The 17,806-nt window shown below is 42.2% G+C and overlaps 1 protein-coding gene across 7 annotated transcripts in view; it reads left to right on the top strand.

The window, feature by feature from the left end:
• Nucleotides 1-642: 642 nt before the first annotated feature.
• fryl (furry homolog, like) overlaps nt 643-17,806 on the top strand; it is a 72,948-nt gene continuing 55,784 nt past the window's right edge. For 6 of the 7 annotated variants that reach the window (XR_015846401.1, XM_088314195.1, XM_088314191.1 and 3 more), the window contains exons 1-2: nt 11,205-11,688; nt 13,942-14,007. Coding sequence is in view for 5 of the 7 variants with exons in the window: in XM_088314195.1 (XP_088170321.1) it covers nt 11,394-11,688; nt 13,942-14,007 (361 nt within the window). In the remaining 2 variants the exon portion in view is untranslated. Of the gene's footprint in view, nt 828-11,204; nt 11,689-13,941; nt 14,008-17,806 lie in introns of those variants that run through there. The other variant, XM_088314194.1, reaches the window with a different exon arrangement.

The raw sequence follows: 17,806 nt of genomic DNA, 5'->3' as shown, positions 1-17,806 counted from the left end.
AAAAATACATTTAAAAGTTATTACTGTGTTGTTGATGTATTTTCTGACACAACAGAAGCAATGGATGAACGATTTTATAAATGCGTTTATTTAATTTATTTATTTATTTATTTTAATTAAGAGTGTCCTGCGATTGGCTCGCAACCAATTCAGAGTGTACTCCCGCGACCCTTTTGAGGATAAACGGCTCGGTTAACGGATGGATATTCTAATATTTATTCTTGTTGAATAGTATGTATTTTTTTTATTTGCATTTAAGTTCATGAAACTATGTCGAACCATTGCAGGTCTCTCATTGACAAACTACACTTTAAACAACGTGTGTGACGTCGCCTGTCTACGCAGCGGTCGGGGTATCTTCCTTTTAGGGTATTTTGTGTCCTTGATGAATTTTCTGTAATCATTAAGCGACGCATCCGCCCGTCTGGAGATTCTCCGGTGTACGCCAGAATTAAAGCGAGCAAGCCCGTAGGAATGTCACCCTCACAACGTCGTCCAATCAACGGTTGCTTTTTGTTAGATCGACACCTGATGTGGTCTATGGGACGCTGTACTCGATGTAGGCGTACTGTCGTGGACCCAATCAAAACGGTGGAAGGCGGGGCCAAGTGACCACAGGCTTTCTGTGACAGACACTTTCAACACCGAAGCAGATTGAAGAGGAAAAAAAACAACAAATCACACCACTACGCAAATCCTTCCAATGGAGAAGGGCCAGGACGTTGGAGCTTGTTCGGCGAATGAAGTGTGCGAGCCAGCCGCATAGCGGAACTATAACAGGAGAGCGACGGATAAGATCAAGAGAAGACATAGAGGGGAACAAAGTTGTAAGTAACGCCGTTGTTGTGTCGGAAAAAACGAAGAACGTGGTGGTCATTTGTATCGTGATGTTGTCGGCAACGTTACCGCACGCTAACTTTGTCGTTTAGAGGAGGGGGGAGGGGGCGGGGGAAGTGAAGAGGTTGAAAAGCAGTCTTAAAGCGGACCTAGCGAGGAGTTAAAGTGTCATATAGTCCACACGAGTTCCTTTTCATAAGGCGGTTAGCGGTGCAGCCTTCCGCGGGGTGTGAAAACATTCACTTCAAACTTGGCTGTTTTGGCTAACTAGCATCTCTCTTTACATTCGCCACCAATACATGAGCTAAAAAAGCTGCTGGAAGGATGTTGGGTTAAGTCGTGTAATTAACGGTGCCGTTTTAAACTCATCTCCCGTTTTAGAATTGTCAAACACGTAAATTGGATGTCATTAACAAAGGAATAAAAAGCCTAACATGGTACTTCATTTTGGGGGAGGTTACACTTTTCTCCCTCTCTCTCTCTCTCTCTTCTCTCTCTCTCTCTCTCTCTCCCCCCCCCCCTCAGAGGTCACCCCCCCCCTCTCTCTCTTTATCTATCTCTCTTTCTCTATTTAGGATGGCTGACTGTAGCCACATGTCCAACCATGATAGGGCTGAGATTGACCTGAGGACTTAAATTCTCGTCACGTCACTTCACATAGTGAAGCATTTGTTTTGCTTTGTGTATTTACAGAAAATTATTTGAGCATTGACTCCATATTCTTGATAACCATCTTAAAGTCCATGCACTGGTACCCTCTTGGTCACAGTAGTAGAATGAGTGTCTTTCTTACAAGTAAGTAGTATGACCATATATACATGGGGGATATTGAAAACATGCCCAAAGTGTTTCGATATCGAATAAAGCAGGCGTGGGCAAACTAAGGCCCACATGCGAACTTGGAAAAAAATAGCTTACTTAGCCTTTAGTCTACTAGTTAAACACCAGCACATAATGGAAAACACCAAAGACCAGAGGTGTAAAACATGTCACAGGCATATGAAGATTATAAATTGTGGTTCATATTTTAGCAAGTATTATTGAAGTTTACACACTTGATTTTCTCTTTCGCGGGTTACATAAAGTGCTATGGAGGGCCAGATTTGGCCCCTGGGCCTTGAGTTTGACACCTGTGACAAAAGATGTGTATGTATAGCATCTGTGTCAATGTGTTACAACCCATGCATGTAATGACATTGTAACACAAATGGTGGTGCAACACATGTAGCCAAAAATTCACCAAAATACACAGAGCTTTTAAAAGATGCTTTTTTTTATTTTTCTATGCAAGAGCTGGAGATAGGTTGTGCATAATTTTCCCCCACCCCCAGATTACAGCCTTTGCAATTTCAAAATAGCATTTTACTAAATTGCGATGTCAGTTTGAATTCCAAAAATTGTTCAGCCCTAGTTCACTACATTTCAGAGTTTCGCAGAGGCAGGATTGCCTTGAATGAGTGTTTGTTTTTAATCCGGTGAGACATTAATGGCATTGAAGCGCAGAGCGTTGAAACACTGAGCTGAGAGCTCTCTGAAATTTCCAGACTGTGAGCACCCACCCCTCCTCTAAACTGGCCCGCATGGATTATCAGCCAAGTCAGCATTGCAGACAGAGCGTAAAACTCTCTTCAAAATGCTCGCGTGAAATCAAAACACCCGCATATTTGGTCTCGCCGCCATTTTCTATGCGTCGTCCACCTTTCTAATTAGTGTCCTCCTGCTCGTGCTTCTGCTGACGGTGGCCTTGCACTGCGGAAAGTGCGTTGACGCACAGGACTGAGCAAATATTTGGGCTGATGAAGGCCCTTTAGCATCTGCTCCATTGGTCCATCACCCCCATTCAGCGTACCGGTCACCTGTTTCAACAAGGCCGGCAGCTTTTCATCCGCAATTGTGCTTGTAAATGTCACTTCAAGGCAGATTGATTACATGAAAACTAGACCACCTTGTCTAAATCTTGCTTTTGCATTTAACCCAGATAGTAGTACCTTAGCTCATTCACTACCAGCCGAGTAAATAAAAATGGATCTTTGACGTCTTTAGCCGTCAATGGCAGTAAATGAGTTCACTTGGATGTATAATTCTTTCTGTTATCCCGAAAATGTACTGTAAATCAAATGGATTTTCCCTATTGCCATTCAACTTTTCTAGCACCTACTCCAAAATAGTCAAGAAAAATACCACTGTATTGTATGAAAGCATAACAAAACATAAAAGACAATGTACTGTACGTACTGTCGTATCCAAGTGGGATGTATGTCCTTGGGGGGCATGCCCTAGTGGGTGACATCAGGCGCAAGAGTTGGGTTGACCCTTTTCATGATGCACTCGTTCAGTGTGGAATAACATTCGCGGCAGGGCAGAAAGTCGACGGTGCCCCGTAGCCTGCGTGCCCGTATTTGGAAGCGCTGACGTAGCAGCCTACCAGGAAGTAAGCACAGAGACCTTATTTTTTCCGCGCCAGTTTAGACAAGACGTAGACTGCACCTTGCCAAGATTTGTCTTCTTGTTTCATGCGCTATATAAATAAAGTTGTATTGTATTGTGTTCTGGATATGGTCGTCAAATGATATTTGCCATGCAGGCCTCTTTGAAGTAAATTTTTGTCGACAGCAGGTGGCAAGAGAATGTCAAAATGGCTGCGCCCTTTGAAGCATAGAAACGGGTAGCTTCATCAGAATTATATGCAATTTAGAGTTAGGACAGTAGCCCTCAATCACCGGGCCACTTTGGACCAAGCTACGGCAGGCCGCACAGACAAAAGAAAAAATATTATTTAAGGCTGAAAAATATTTTATTTTGAAACGTGACCGTCTTCGCTCCTTTACATCCCTCTATGATGGACTCCTGACGCATGTCAATATGCTAATCGTCTTTGTCGCCTCCAGCTAATATTAAACAAGGTAGCAAAATGAGTTAAAAAAAACAACAACAAAAAAAACCAGACCATGTACAAAGCCTAAATAAAAATATGGCTTCACGTTTATTGTAATATTTACGAAATACCCCAGTGTTTGTGTTGCTCGTTCATGCACGTTACAGTTGTTCTATGCCATCTGTTACGTTACCATAGTGACCGAATTAAGGTTGCCCGTTCACAAAACTTATGGATGTGTATGAACCAGTCTGCACCGGTCAAAAGATTAAGGACCACTGACTTGAACATCGACATTCATCCATTTCCTGAACGTTTATTGAAAAGATTTATTTTTTTTTTACTTGACTTCTCCTGTTGATAGGATAACAATATTTTTTTCAACAATGCCGATCATGATACAGTGATTGCGAGGTAATCGACGGTGTTCCACTTTATTGATAGTGCGGCCATAACAACATGATGATGATGAATAATTTGGTCAAATAGAAAGTAGTATCCTACAAAATGATTTTTGTCGCGAGTGAAGTTGTTCATCTTATGTGTAGCATAAAACAGCACAGGACTTAGTGCGCTCTCAACATGTTTATTTTTTTTTCTTTCACCCGATCGCGTGGAGTTGAGCTGGGGAGCTGGAAATAAACTATAATTGAGCCCTGCTGAGGAAGATTATCCCGAGCGACGAGAGCAAGGCTTTGGATCATAATTGACGTTTGGGAAGGAAACCACCCTCTTCTTTTTACCAGCGAGGAGACCACGAGAATTTTCACCGTATTTGGTTGCGTCGCTACTAAATATCCCGTTCCTGCATTCAGATATGATCTCGTCTGGGTTGAGGAGAATGATAAGAGGAATGTATACCGGTTAACATCCCATTGCATTCCTTGTCCCGTCATGTTTCCGCCAAAAGATTTGATTACGGCTGGCCAGGCCTGTCATTTAGCCTTTGTTTGAGCTGCATATAGAGAGGCCCTCACTGCTTTTGTCCAACACATTTTCTTTTTTGTCTTTTGTTACTTTTACTGCTTCCTATTTATGGAAAAATTCCACCACAGCAATGTACAGTAGAACCTCAAAAGGTCTGAGTCCTGGGGAGCCAGTCGCCTTTCAGAGCTCTACAGGCGATATTTGAAGTAACATTTTGAACTGTCCTACAAGTGTAAGAATGTTACCATTAAGCCATAAAAACAATTCACACATTGCTCGTTTTGAGGAGAAGAAAAAAAAAAAGCACCTCGGATGTTCTGAGCAGGCAGACTGGAGTCACTTTTTGTGTATTCTAAATAATGAACTTTGTAATTTGCTCGGTTCAAAAACGCTCAAGTTATATATGATCAAATATGAAATGTTACATTACGGTACAGAGATCCTTTTTCAATTGTAAGGAGTTGAAGTTAAATCCTGAAAAAAAAAAAAAAGTCAAGTACAGTCCTTGGTTGCAACCAAATAGATGTCCCGCCCCTTTGCTGTGGCATCCCGATTGCATGACACTTACGCAGAGTGCAGGTCATATCGGTTGAGGCCGAGCTAATCATTGATCGGAAGCTTTTCGTTACACTGACCTTTAGCCGCCCCCCCCCCCCCCCCCCCCCTCATTAACTCACTTCTTTCATTCTCTGTGGGCCGCATAACGCCGTTCAAAGTCATTCATCTGGTTGAAGAGTGGAGGACTTTAAGTATATGAAGTGACATCACGGGAAACTCACTGAACGGTGTGACTCACTTTTTTTTGTTGGCTTGAACTTGAAGTCACCACGTCGCAGCAGGAAGTGTGATCCTGCGTTACTAACAGGTGTGGCGGCGTGAGAAAGCAGCACATTACGCCTTTATGCCGGGATGTGGCGCATCACTGCGGCATTACTTCTCGGCTGCTAGTTTGGTTGTTTGAACTCAATATCTTTATGCCGCTGCCCGCGTTCTCAGCACGGGGGGGTGAAATTTCGCACACCACAACAGCTTCACTGTCTGGATGGCGGGTGACTCAGTGACGTGGCCTTTGCGGCCTGATACTGGTTAATGTTGCGTCTTGGTTTCTGTTTGTCAGCCGCTGCCTTATAATGACACATTGACTTAAAGATGCGAATGGGAAATTGACATGGCTATGCCGTTTTTGAATTAACTAATTTACTTTGACGTCTTTAGGCGTCAATGGCAGTAAATGAGTTAAGGACGGTTTCAAGTGAACGACGATGGAAAAAATTACTGACAAATATGGCCAAAAAACAAACGGGAAAATAAAAAAATGTGATGGAAACTTAGAAAAAGCTCTCAAATAAATAAAAAAAAAATGCTGGCAACTCCCCCAAAAAATATCACACAAAATTTACATAAATATGAGTAAAACTGACTAACAATGACAAAAGAAATGTCAAATAGGGAAGAGGTTGGTGCTAAACTACAATGCAATGTGTTCTGACTTGCTTGTACAAACTTGCGATCCAAGTAACGGAACTCTGTTTTAAACTAACGACACCCCCCCTAAGTACAACCTCAGGTGCGTTCGGCGCACTAAATTTAATGACAATTTTTTTTTAGTTTTTTTAACTCAGACTCCCTGATGCTAAACTGGGAGGAAAGTACACATTGGCACGCCGGGGATCAGTTATGTAACGGCTTGATGTCGGAGGGTAATCTTCAGATTATTCCGCTGCTTCGGGAGAAGGTTTTAATCCGGTCGCAGCCCAGAGTTGCGCAGAGCACAACAGAACTGTCCCATTGCCAAGACAACGAACGGCCTGGTTGCCAGTCATTCGCTGGAGAGCGAGAGAGAGAGGAGAACAGTTTAAGTGCAAATTGAAGGACTAAAGCAGAAGATTTTTGGAGAAGCCACAGCGTCCGTTGTTGTTTAACGCACGTCGTTTTGCGTGTGTTGTGGTTGAGGTTTTTGTAGCGACTGCGAGCAAAGTAGTGTGGGAACTGAGCAAACTGGCCGTATTAATCTCTTTGTTTGTTTGGCCCGATTGTGAAAAGTGCCAAGTTGGCTTTTCTTCCCTGCCTTTTTGTTTTCTATCCATCTGAACTTGTGAAACATTTCATTGTGTCGCACAAACTTTGGACAGAAGAATGATGCGTTACATAGTCACGCACTTGCCGTCGTCCCTCTAATAGCGGCTCCATCAGACGCCGTGCCTCAATTAATCACGGCACGCATCATTGACTCCCGTTTCGCAGTAAGCGTCTTGATGTAAAAAATATTTCGACACAGGCCTAACACAACTACAACGCATATACTGTAACATTTTAAGCACAGCCGTGTCTTGTAATGGTAAAAACTTCCAGAAAGCTTACAAGAAATTACATTTTGCACAAAGTTATAGTGTAAAAAGTTTCCAAAACTACTTTTTGGTCGGAGTAGAAAACCGCTTGATGAAGGGTCTTGTCCGGTCAGGTCACATTCTTTGGCTAAGCGAGTCCCCCCCCCTGTCCCCCGGGTGGCCTCACGACTGTCATTCTGGCTTGTGACCAAACCAGCCGGACTTCTTTGTCTGCTCGTCTAGAACTTGAACATAGCCTTGCTTGTTCTTGCTCGCTAGGGGAAAAAAAATGATGGCGAGCCCCCCCCCCCCTGCTTATAAGGCTGCCACACAGATCAGAAAAGTCCAAACAGACAACACAAAATGGCTGCAAGCGTTTTTCGTTTGTGACCGCAAAAGCAAAGACTGGCATTGGCTTCCTTGTGAGGTGAGGGTCAGAGGGGCTGATGTTTTTTTTTTTTTTTTTTTGCCAGGCCTTTGTCATTTTGTCATCTTTTTTTAAATTAAAAAATATTTTTTTTTTTAAAGTCTTTTCAATCATTTTTTGTCAGATTTTTGCCAATTTTTTTTTTTCAGTTCAATTTTTGGCCTTAATTTTGTTCCTATTCCTAAAATTATTTTCTGAGTATTGGAGAGATTACTTTAGTCCTCCAAATTTAATTTTTTATAATTTATGTCAAAGGAAATGGATTTTAAAACGGCCTGCTAGAACAGCTGAAGTTTATTCGGGGTCGATCATAGTCCCCTTACATTGGTGGCGGGTTTGTGCTGACTCCCATTTAATGTGAATTATTACAATTTAATAATTTACATCACAATTTAATTTAATATCACAAAAAGTATTTATTATTTAAGCTGGGGTGTGTAGACTTTTGATATACATTGAATATGGATTGCCATAGACCATATATAGTCCGCGGGCTAGTGAAGCGAGAAATCGTTGGATGCACCTGATTTTTAAAATAAAACTTGTTTCAGATCCTGATGAATAAAATGTTTATGGTTCAGTCTCTGCGTGTGGACCAGTAGCAAATAGGCAACAGAGGTCCTTGTTTGTGGCTTTGTGGTTGGGGACTGCTGCTTTAGCGCACCAACAAATTTATATATAATTATTTTGCCATCAGGGGGCAGTATAACTGTTTTCAAGCCTGGCTGTGGCCGTGAGGCAGGTCAAATAAGTGCACTATCCTAGTGATCATCATGACTGTACAGTATCAGCCACCTCCCACACTGACAGAACAGACTTGGGTCTCTGGGTCCCAGCCCACAAGTTTTCCTGTTTTCTCCTGCGTTTGAAAGCAGCACAAGGCAGGCAGGCGAGCGGGCGGGGGACCCAGAACGACATGGGGAGCGCTCCACATTGTTCCCGGGGCTTCCTCTTTCACATTCCTGGGCTGATTGGGATCTTGGCCTCCTGTGCGACGCCATTGTTCTCGCTGTCCAGCAGCCACAAGAGCAGACCCGTGGACAGCTGCCATCATTGCACCCAGGGATGGCGATGTGCTTGTCACTTAGGGTTGCAATATGACATCAGTTTTCAAATGTGGACATTTTTCTTGAATTTGTGGGATTAAATGTGAAAAAACAGGGAATTTACCAAAATGAATGCTCTTAAGAGAAAATTTAAGTGTAGTTTATAAGCATTCAGTGGTCTGAGCATACTCGATGTTCAGCATGTGCAGATTTGCATATTTGTTGTTATAATCCTGTTAGGAACGGATAGTTCAACACAAGTGGTGGAGCAAAACGGACAGGCATATATTCTTTATCATATGCCAAGGCTGACTGCCCTGGTTTACGGAGAGGCCGTTAACCATCTCCATGTCTATCCGTTTGCTTTATATTCCCTCCAAGAGGCCAAGGCGCACATACCAGGTAGAGCAGCACAATGTCCAATTAATTGAAGCAAACATTCTGTTTGATGCCATAGGTCATTATGGGATGCTTGCTATTTTTTTGTTTTTTTATTTAAATGAAAAATTTATTTTGTTGTTGTTGGTTTTTTTCTGGGACAGATTAATGGCATTTCCATTCTTTTCAATGGGCAAGATGATTTGAGATAACGTTTGCGTTAAATGATTACCATATCCAGAGAACCCATCAAACTCTTATCTTAAGGCCATGAAAATTTACCAGAAACCTTCCAGAAATGTTGCACCCTGTTGCGAGCCGACTTGTCACCAGTCAGCGCTCTCTCCCGAACGCCAAGTTCAAGGCTCATTTAGTGAATCTTAGCAGGATCTGCTGCCTCAGCCTCTCTTCACCATCACGTCAGAAGACCAACCTGGCAGCGTTCCTTCTCGGATGTCTGATGGATTTTTTAAATCTGTATTTTTTTGGCACCGTCTCTTAAAAATGCATCCTTTCCGCCTTGCCGACACTGCAGCATAGTTTCACCCTGTATGTAAGGCAAGCAGGGTTCTGTGGTTTGGGGTTTTGAATCTTGCCTCCTCATTCCAGTTTGGAGTTTGCATCCTCTACCCATGCTGGCGTAGGGTTGTTCCATCTGGAATCAGCTTCCTCCCACATTTTAAAAACATGCATGTGAGGTTCATTGAAGATTCCAAATGGTCCACAGGCGTGAATGTTTGCCTATATGCACCCTGCAGTAGTCTGGTGACCAGAGCAGGGCGTACCCCGTCTCTCGCCCAAAGTCAGCTGGGAAAGGCCCCACTTACCCAATCCTGTAATGAAGCTTTACTAAATGAACACCGCACCCTAAATATGACACCACCCATCGAAAACAAAATAAGAGGTGAGAATTTGACTAGAATGATCTTTTCTCTTTATTTATATACATATATATTTTTTAATATTTTTATATATTTATTATATTTCTTTATTATAATTATATATCTTCTTCTTGTGTCGCCGTCATTATTGCTGTGTACACCAATGTCAAGTTTACAGTGACGTTTTATGAGAGATTGCGTAACAATAGCTGATAAACATAACTTCCGTTAAGGTTCTGATATGACAAATTTCCGGTATCTCTGCTTGAAAGACGATATGGATGCCCTGTACCAATCGATCGCCGTTGCGCATCGTCCAAAAATAAACACCACACCTCAATAGACACTTGTGGCATTTTAAGAGGATGTGCTTCTGTTTGCAGTGCTAAATATTTAAAAAGAAGAAAAAAAAATCACCACTGGCAGAAATATTGTTACACAAATGTATTTGTACAAATGAAGTGATTAATGAATGCCTCAGCCGCAGTAAACGCCTTTGGTGACTATATTCTGAATGAATACATTTTCAGCACTCCACTTTGTGACGCACTTTCAACGATGTTGCCTCAAGAGGGCAGAGTTCTGAAATTATTTATTTATTCATTTATTTATTTGTGCAAAGCATGCAGTTTTTGAACATGTTTTGCAGTTATATGGTAGTGAAATAAAAAGTAATATTTTTAGATGACAGACAAAGAAACCTTGTCGATCAGTCTGCTTTTTAGTTTTTTATTTTAGTTTTTTTGGTGTACCCTTTAATCCCCTTGGCATGTATACTGAAGTGGTTACATCACCTCAAGTATATTCTGCATTAAATCACAAAAGAGTGGAGTAGGATGACTGTCTTGGGTTTTGTTTCAACTATTTATCATCAAATGATATCTAGTCTGAGTGAACCCATGAAATATTATGCTTAATTTAGTTTAAACGTGGTCGACATATAGAGGCCTTGTTTTTCCCACTTGCTTCATTTTCTACTTTATTTTTTTACATTTTCTGAAGCGCTTGGCGGTGAATTCCTCTAAGTTCAAGTCAAGGTGTGACCGTATGAACATTTAAAAACGTTTAATTTATTTATGTATTTATTTTTTACAATTTTTAATTGTCTCTATATCGCACGTCAGTTTGGAGCGTGACCCACTCGATAAACGTGGACTCACTGTACAAGCTTTGTTTTTATTAAGAGACTGTATGGAAGCGGACGAGCGTTTGAGTTCAGTGATAAGGGCTATCAGTTCCCGCAGGCGGACGAGTTTAGCTCGCCTTCTGATGCCTTCCTACTTCTCACGCTGCCTGTCAGTCTCGCACTTTGCATTGGTGTGTTTTTTTTTTTTTTTTTGACTGGGCAAGCAATGCGCGCCCGTCGGGGCGTGGCCTGCCTCGTCCTCCCGCATTATCTCCCGTGGAACACGGCCGAGTCCCACCCTAGATAGTGCCCACTTGCCGTGACATCACCGGCCCGCAACAAGTGCTGTGACTCCTTGCCTCGCAACAGGTAACATCGCAGTACGGGGAGTTGCTTCGCTTTGTTCAAGTATGTCAGCGACTCGTTAGTCCAGACAGGCAACTTTTGAGGGAGTGCGGCATCTTGCCTGCCTTAACTGGCGTGGTCGCTTCCATGGCTCACACATGGCCTTCATCTTGGTGAGCACGGACGCTCCCGTTGGCGCTGTCGTATCATAGGATGGGGTGACGATGGCATGGCACAAATTGCTGGATGGTACGCCCGAGCGGATGAGCGCCAAGTTGAACATGGACTTTCTGAAGAGTCTGGTGCCAGGTGGGGCTCAGGTGTCCAATGCTCAGGGGCCTCCTCCGCAGCACGCCGCCGCCTCCTCGCCGCAGGAAGCCGGCCCGCAGCTCATCCGTATGAGGCGGATGGGCCTGGTGGTCATGGGGGATACTATTGTGGAGGAAGACACCACGGTCGACGGTGACCCGGTTGTCCCCTCCGCCGGGCCGCTCCGAAATAGGAAAACTCACTTCAAAGGTATGGCGGACTCCATTCAATGCCGTAGGTTGTGCCGATTTCGGCTTCGGAAAGTAACTGGACTGCTTTTTTTTTTTCTTCTTCTTCTTTGTAACCTTTCCTGTTCTGCTGCTTGGTCATGCGGTTTTATTTTTATACCGGAGCAGTGCCACAGCAGAGTTTGATCCAGTGAATCCCATTAAGCGTGTGAGATATGTTTCAGACCCAAACACGATCGCTTCAAATATATGACATACAGAACCCGTTTGTCGCACCCAGTTGAAGTTTATTGTGTCAAAGTGACACAAAACAAAAGCAAGTTATATATTTGAACACCAAAATGTCCAACAGTATTAATTTTCCGCCGTGGTTTCAGCAAAGTTCCTGAAGCCTTGGGTAACAGGTTAGCATGAGTCTGCGGGGGTGTTCCCGCTATGTGTGTGCCTGCTACTGCACAGCAAATGATACCACGTCGTCCCTCTGTCCCTGTCCAGTTTTTTTTTTTCCTCAGGCATGTTGGTTTCTTGAACAGGGTAAACGCATAATGCCAATCGGGAGAAATATAAGCGTTTTCCAAGACGGCAATGACCTGGTTGTCAGATGTGTGTGAAAGATTCTTCTGAGTGATTATCCTGTCGTGTGCGGTGTGTGAAGTGATTTGTTAAAACCAAGTACGCAATAACAATCACAAAGGTGACAAAAGTATTCACACTCTGTGCTGAAGTGAAGGTGCAGATTCTTCTTTTATGAACCTGCAAAGTGCTTGTACTTGTAAGAATGTAAAATAAAAAAAATTCTAAATTAGATAATGATAATGACTGAAAAAATACACCATGCAGTGTGTTTTCAAAAAAGTTAACGTAGTATTTAGGGAGTTAAAGGTAAAAGAAATCCTCTAAGTACAGAAACCTGAATAATCTCCTTAATTATTGTGGCAAAGTATTTGTACTTGATGACTTTGCAACACTGACTGCTATAATCGATAATCATGTAGTATTTCAACATAGCAGCGTTTTGTCCCAGCCTCATTTTGCATTTCCACGGAAATCTTTCCAACTTATCGAACTCTAAACACAATTTGAAGGCTAGGATGCAACCATGCATCTGTTGCTATTGATCAGCTAAAAAAGGTCAACAGTGTGAGACTGTTTGTATTGCGTCTTCATTTGCTCATAAGACGGACACGCGGAAGAGGAAGTGGCAGCCCAGATATCTGCTGCTGGTTCGGCCTCGTGATGACATACTTGACTTCAACCTGCCAAATCTAGCCACAGTTATGTCTGACAGAACTGGTCCTGTCAACGTCGGTTAGAAAAGTCTACTTTACGAACATCCTCTGCGTATAGTGACCAAGCCCATCTATTAGGGATGACACCTTTTTTTATACATACATTTGGAGTGATCACAAACAATTTGAGGTGCAGTGCCATCGTGACTTACGACAAAGTAGTCGTAATATATTCGTAACATAGTCGGAAATATATTTATATTTCCCCAGGCCCTATGTGTGCACAGAATTTGTTGAATTTTGTGTATATTTATGCCCTCAATGCAGTTCATATCGGAGAAAAAAAAATCTACAATTACAATCGGGACCTTGCTGCGGTTGCTGTCAGGCCCGATAGGTCAAACACAGACAAACAATTTAATTCAGTGGCTTCATCAAACAAATGTTTTACTGACCGCATCTTTCAAAGCCACACACCCTGAAATTCACAGATATTAAAGTGTGGAACGTGAGGTTGATGTCCTCAAGTAGACAACAATGATACCTGCACCAGACGTGCATTTTTTTTTTTGTAAAATAAAATATGTATTTTTCTTATCCAATTAATCAGTGCGGTAATTAGTAGAATAATATTTTCTAAAAATAATGTTTTAGTCGGAATCCCACTGTTATAGGAACTTATTTAATATACATTTTATATTGGTTAAAATTGACCCTTGATGTATGAGAGTCCTTTTTTTCTGCTTTAATCAACTCAATTGTCGATATACACTCATAATACCGTAAATAAAACAAGTTCACAAACATTATGATTGACCATTTTCCTTTCACTTCTGGAGTTCTGTGCCCAGAATATAACTATTCTGTGAACATTATTTTAGTGTTTGCAGTTGCGCTAATCCAAATGCCAGGAGGTGAAATTCTCAATTTTATTTACTTTTTTTTATAGTGTCTGTGCTAATTTTTACATCATGCATGTTCAGACACCTCTCAGATAATAGTTGATTTTAAATCTTATATTTTGTTTTTGTTTTTTTCCCTACCAGGAAACATCCACCGATTTCGAAAAACCTCCTTCTTACAGCATGCTCATCGTGGTCGGGAGCGCGAGGGTGAGTTATATTTAAGAAAAGAAAAAGTGATGTTTTGTTAAATTGAAGACAAGCTGTTGGTTGTGTGTTGTGTTCATACCAAAGGATAATTTTCCTTGTTGTGATCTAAGCGACACTCCCTTCTGCAGAACTGGCTTAGCCTGAGTTGGCTTTCAAGGTGGCGCGACTTTCCTGCTGTCATTTGTCTCACTGTCGCACACATTATTTTGTCGCTAGATGTACAATTCCTTTTTTGTGTTGTTTTAAAAGGAGGCCACAACGTGATTAGGGCATTTAATTAATAGGTATGGCACCAGGATTTGTGTTTGTGATGGCAGATTTGTTTGTACTTTTCCATGATTCCACTCTGAACAGTGACTGCATTGTGTTGTCGCGCAGCCTCGATGTTAAATGACGAATAGCTAAAGAATCCGCACTGTGGTGCATTGAAGTGTGGTGTGAGAATTTAGTGGCAAATTGACAAGCTGTGACATTGAGAGGAAAATCTATGCCACAAACTATGATTTCAAATTCATTTTACAATATTGTAATTTATATACGAAAAAAATGCAACAGAAGAGTGCATGTGCATGCTTGACTGTTCTAATCTTTTTGTGTCAGGGATGAACAAAGTTTAGCCCGGGTTGTGAGCTGAAATTATGGAGAGTCTTCACTGCTTCCGCATATTTTTGCTCTTTGAACATTTGGTAGAAATCCCGTGTTTGTTGTTGACTCGTCTGGTTCTAAATTGCGCGCTCTCTGTTGCTTCGGCACCGCTGGAGCAGAGTGCGAGGATCAAATTGCGGCTCCGATCAATTCCCAAACGCTAGTGCTGCCCTTCAGACAGGAAATGCAAACCCCAGCCTCTGTGGGCTTCAGGGAGGAACATCATCAGCTTCAACCAGGGTTCACTCATAACAATAATCTAGCCAAATATGAACTTTGTCCCTCCATCGTAATCAACGTCTGCAAAAGGGTCGATTTTGTGGTGTGGGGTGTGTTCGAGTGATAATGAAGCCTAATTGGAGAATTAAAAAAAAAAAAAAAAAGCTTTCTGTTCAAATATCCCTTTTCTTGGGGTGTACTGAGTGATTTGTCTCCCAAATTTTGATGAAGGCTCAAGATTGTCTCTCAATCGAGATGCGTCACTTTACTTCATTGACGCCAATTCCTATTTAGGAAGGACTTCGGAGGCATCGTGTGGCCTCTTAGTGTTTCAGAAACTGCACAAAAAAATGTGACTTTTTCAGCAGCAAATGATGAATAGTTAAAAATGTGAATTGTAAGCCGCCAGTCCATCAAACACCACGTTGTAACAAATCTTCTACGATAATGCTACAAATGTGTATGAGTGTATCCCGGCTTATCAGGCTTGCGGTAAGTATGGCCGACTGCCAATCGCAATCACTGTGCCCACTTTTGAAACAGAACCGCAAGCCTCAGTGATGTATTCATATGAGATTATTTGATCAAGCAGCCCCCCCCCCACCTCCTCCTGCCGCTGCTTCCCCGGAAGTCAGCACCTCGGAGCTTGAATGTTCCCAGAGAGAGACGATGTTATTGGTTCCTCCTCTGCATTCCTCAAACAAGCGAGCTGGGTTTACACTAAACAGTTCCTCCCGAAGTCTGCCCGCTTTGCTGATAACACCGCTTATAATGCAATGTCCTGTGTTTCTGGTTCGCTCACAAACACACATGAGGTCGTCCTTATTTTGCTCGACGAGGGAAGTATTCGCTCGGGAGTTTGCAGTGTCACAATACTGGTATGCTGCAAGAGGGCATTACTCAGCTTTTTTAATTGGACGATAACCAGAAACGACTTCAAGCTTGAAGATCTATTTTTGTGGAAGTTGAAGAAAATTTCTGGATTAAAAATTATTCTGGGATGTTTGGAGCAATTGTCGCCAATGTGTCTGCTGTCGCTGCTGCATGCGCCACATGCTGAGATCTGCACATGAATTGACACTCCACAAGAAAAAATATATAAAAATGGTCATGCTTTTATTGTCCATAAGTGGGCTTACTTCTGCTTTGCAGTTAGCTCCGGCCCAAATCGTCATGGTAATGATGGCGACTCTCGCATTGGCACACCCTCGCAGTAGAGGGCGGTAGAGCGGCTGATTTGCATTAGACAGGCCTGCCCACTCAAAACTGACAAATTTGAGTGAGGTTTGCTAAACAGGGCAAAGGTCAATCTATGTAGAACTCGATCTAACTTGGCATTTCTCTGGCTAGCTAGCTCTCATCTCTCTCTGACACCTGCGAACTGTTTTACATGTGAAAGAAATAAAAGAGAAAATAATGGATAATACAGTAAAAATTCATAATAAGTAAAAAAAATATGATTGCTCATATGCGAGGACATTTACTTACTGTCATGAATATGACATGATTGAAAATCCTTTCTAAAGTGTGGCGCAAGTTCAACTTCTTCACTGCAATTTTCCTCCATTCATGTTCTACCCCCCCCTAACCTGCATTCTTCAAATCCGAAGCAGTGTAGGGGGGGGCTTGAACGGAATGTGGGCCCCGAAAATTAATCAGGCGAATAAATCAAGCCAGCCGTCACTCAGCGGGACTCCAACAGCGACGACATCGCTGGTATGCTATGCTAGGCTAGGCTTTTCCAAATCGCTTTGTTTCGAGAAAATGGCTGCCTTCCAAAAAGGAACGCATGGTGAAATATGCCTTGATCCTCCATCCACACCCCCTTCGAGTAGCTTCATAACTGTGCAGCTCGTAAACTGACACTCAGGAACGAGATTAGACTTTCACTCCTGGAGTGCTTATAAGTACCGCATGTCATGTGTATTGTTACGCCTCCAGCGTAGAACGCAATGAATGAATTTGGAATAGTTTGGACGCCAGTCTGAAACCTTTTAAATGAATCAAATGCTAGTAGTATGTGATAAAAAAAAAAAAGTGAGACAAAGAGAAATCATTTTGGAACTTTTTCCACCATCAATGTGACCTATGTCCTATTTGAACGCTCCCCCTCAAACGGATAATTGTCTATTTTGTGGAAATGCTTGTTTTCTTTCCTGCGGAGAACGCTTTGTGTCATTATTATCGGCGTGTTTAAATGGAAGCCAAACGGCCGTTGGAACTCGCTGTTGAATCCGAAATATGATTCGTCGCTATTTGCCACAAATGGCCACATCGAGTGAGTTGAACGCATTATGTCATTTGCGGTCGAGAATCTCACATTCGTCCATTAAAAGGCATGGGGGTGGTTCCACAAAGTGACTGCTTGTGTCAATTGTTGGCGCTCAGCTCTGCCTGATTTTTGCATAACTTGTGTAGTGGAGAGCATGTGACACAAGGGAGCGAGTGAGAGATGAGAAATCAACCAAACAAGAGGGGACAAAGAACTTTTGTCTGTCGCGGTCCTTCCCTTGCTCTCATTTCCTTGGATATTTGAACAAACATAGTCCACTGTGAACTGCGAAATGACTTGATGTCACGCGCATCTGCTCAGAGTGTCTTAAAGATGACATCGGCACGAGATTAGAATATCAGTTTAATCAACTCAATAGTGATATAAAAATCGTGTTGATTCCAGGTTTTGCCGTTGAGTCACGGTATGGAAACCTTTGGTCAACATCTTACATTTGACTGTGGTACCTTGAGATTTGAGTTTAACTTTGTCCATGACTACCTTTGTAACTCAAAACAATTGTACCTCAAATCATCTTTCCGCATTAAAAGGAATGGAAACTATTTTCATCCGTTTTAGACATCCCCCACTCAAAACCCACCATAACTTTTGCAGTTTTTTTTTAACAAGTAAAATAGCGCTCTATAATATTGTACTTCATAA

The sequence above is a fragment of the Idiotropiscis lumnitzeri genome, chromosome 13, assembly GCF_059441095.1.
Source record: "Idiotropiscis lumnitzeri isolate Australia: NSW breed Sydney's pygmy pipehorse chromosome 13, RoL_Ilum_1.0, whole genome shotgun sequence".
Classification (NCBI taxonomy): Eukaryota; Metazoa; Chordata; class Actinopteri; order Syngnathiformes; family Syngnathidae; genus Idiotropiscis; species Idiotropiscis lumnitzeri.
The sequence above is the reverse complement of the archived record's forward strand: the minus strand, read 5'-3'. Positions and strand labels throughout refer to the sequence as shown.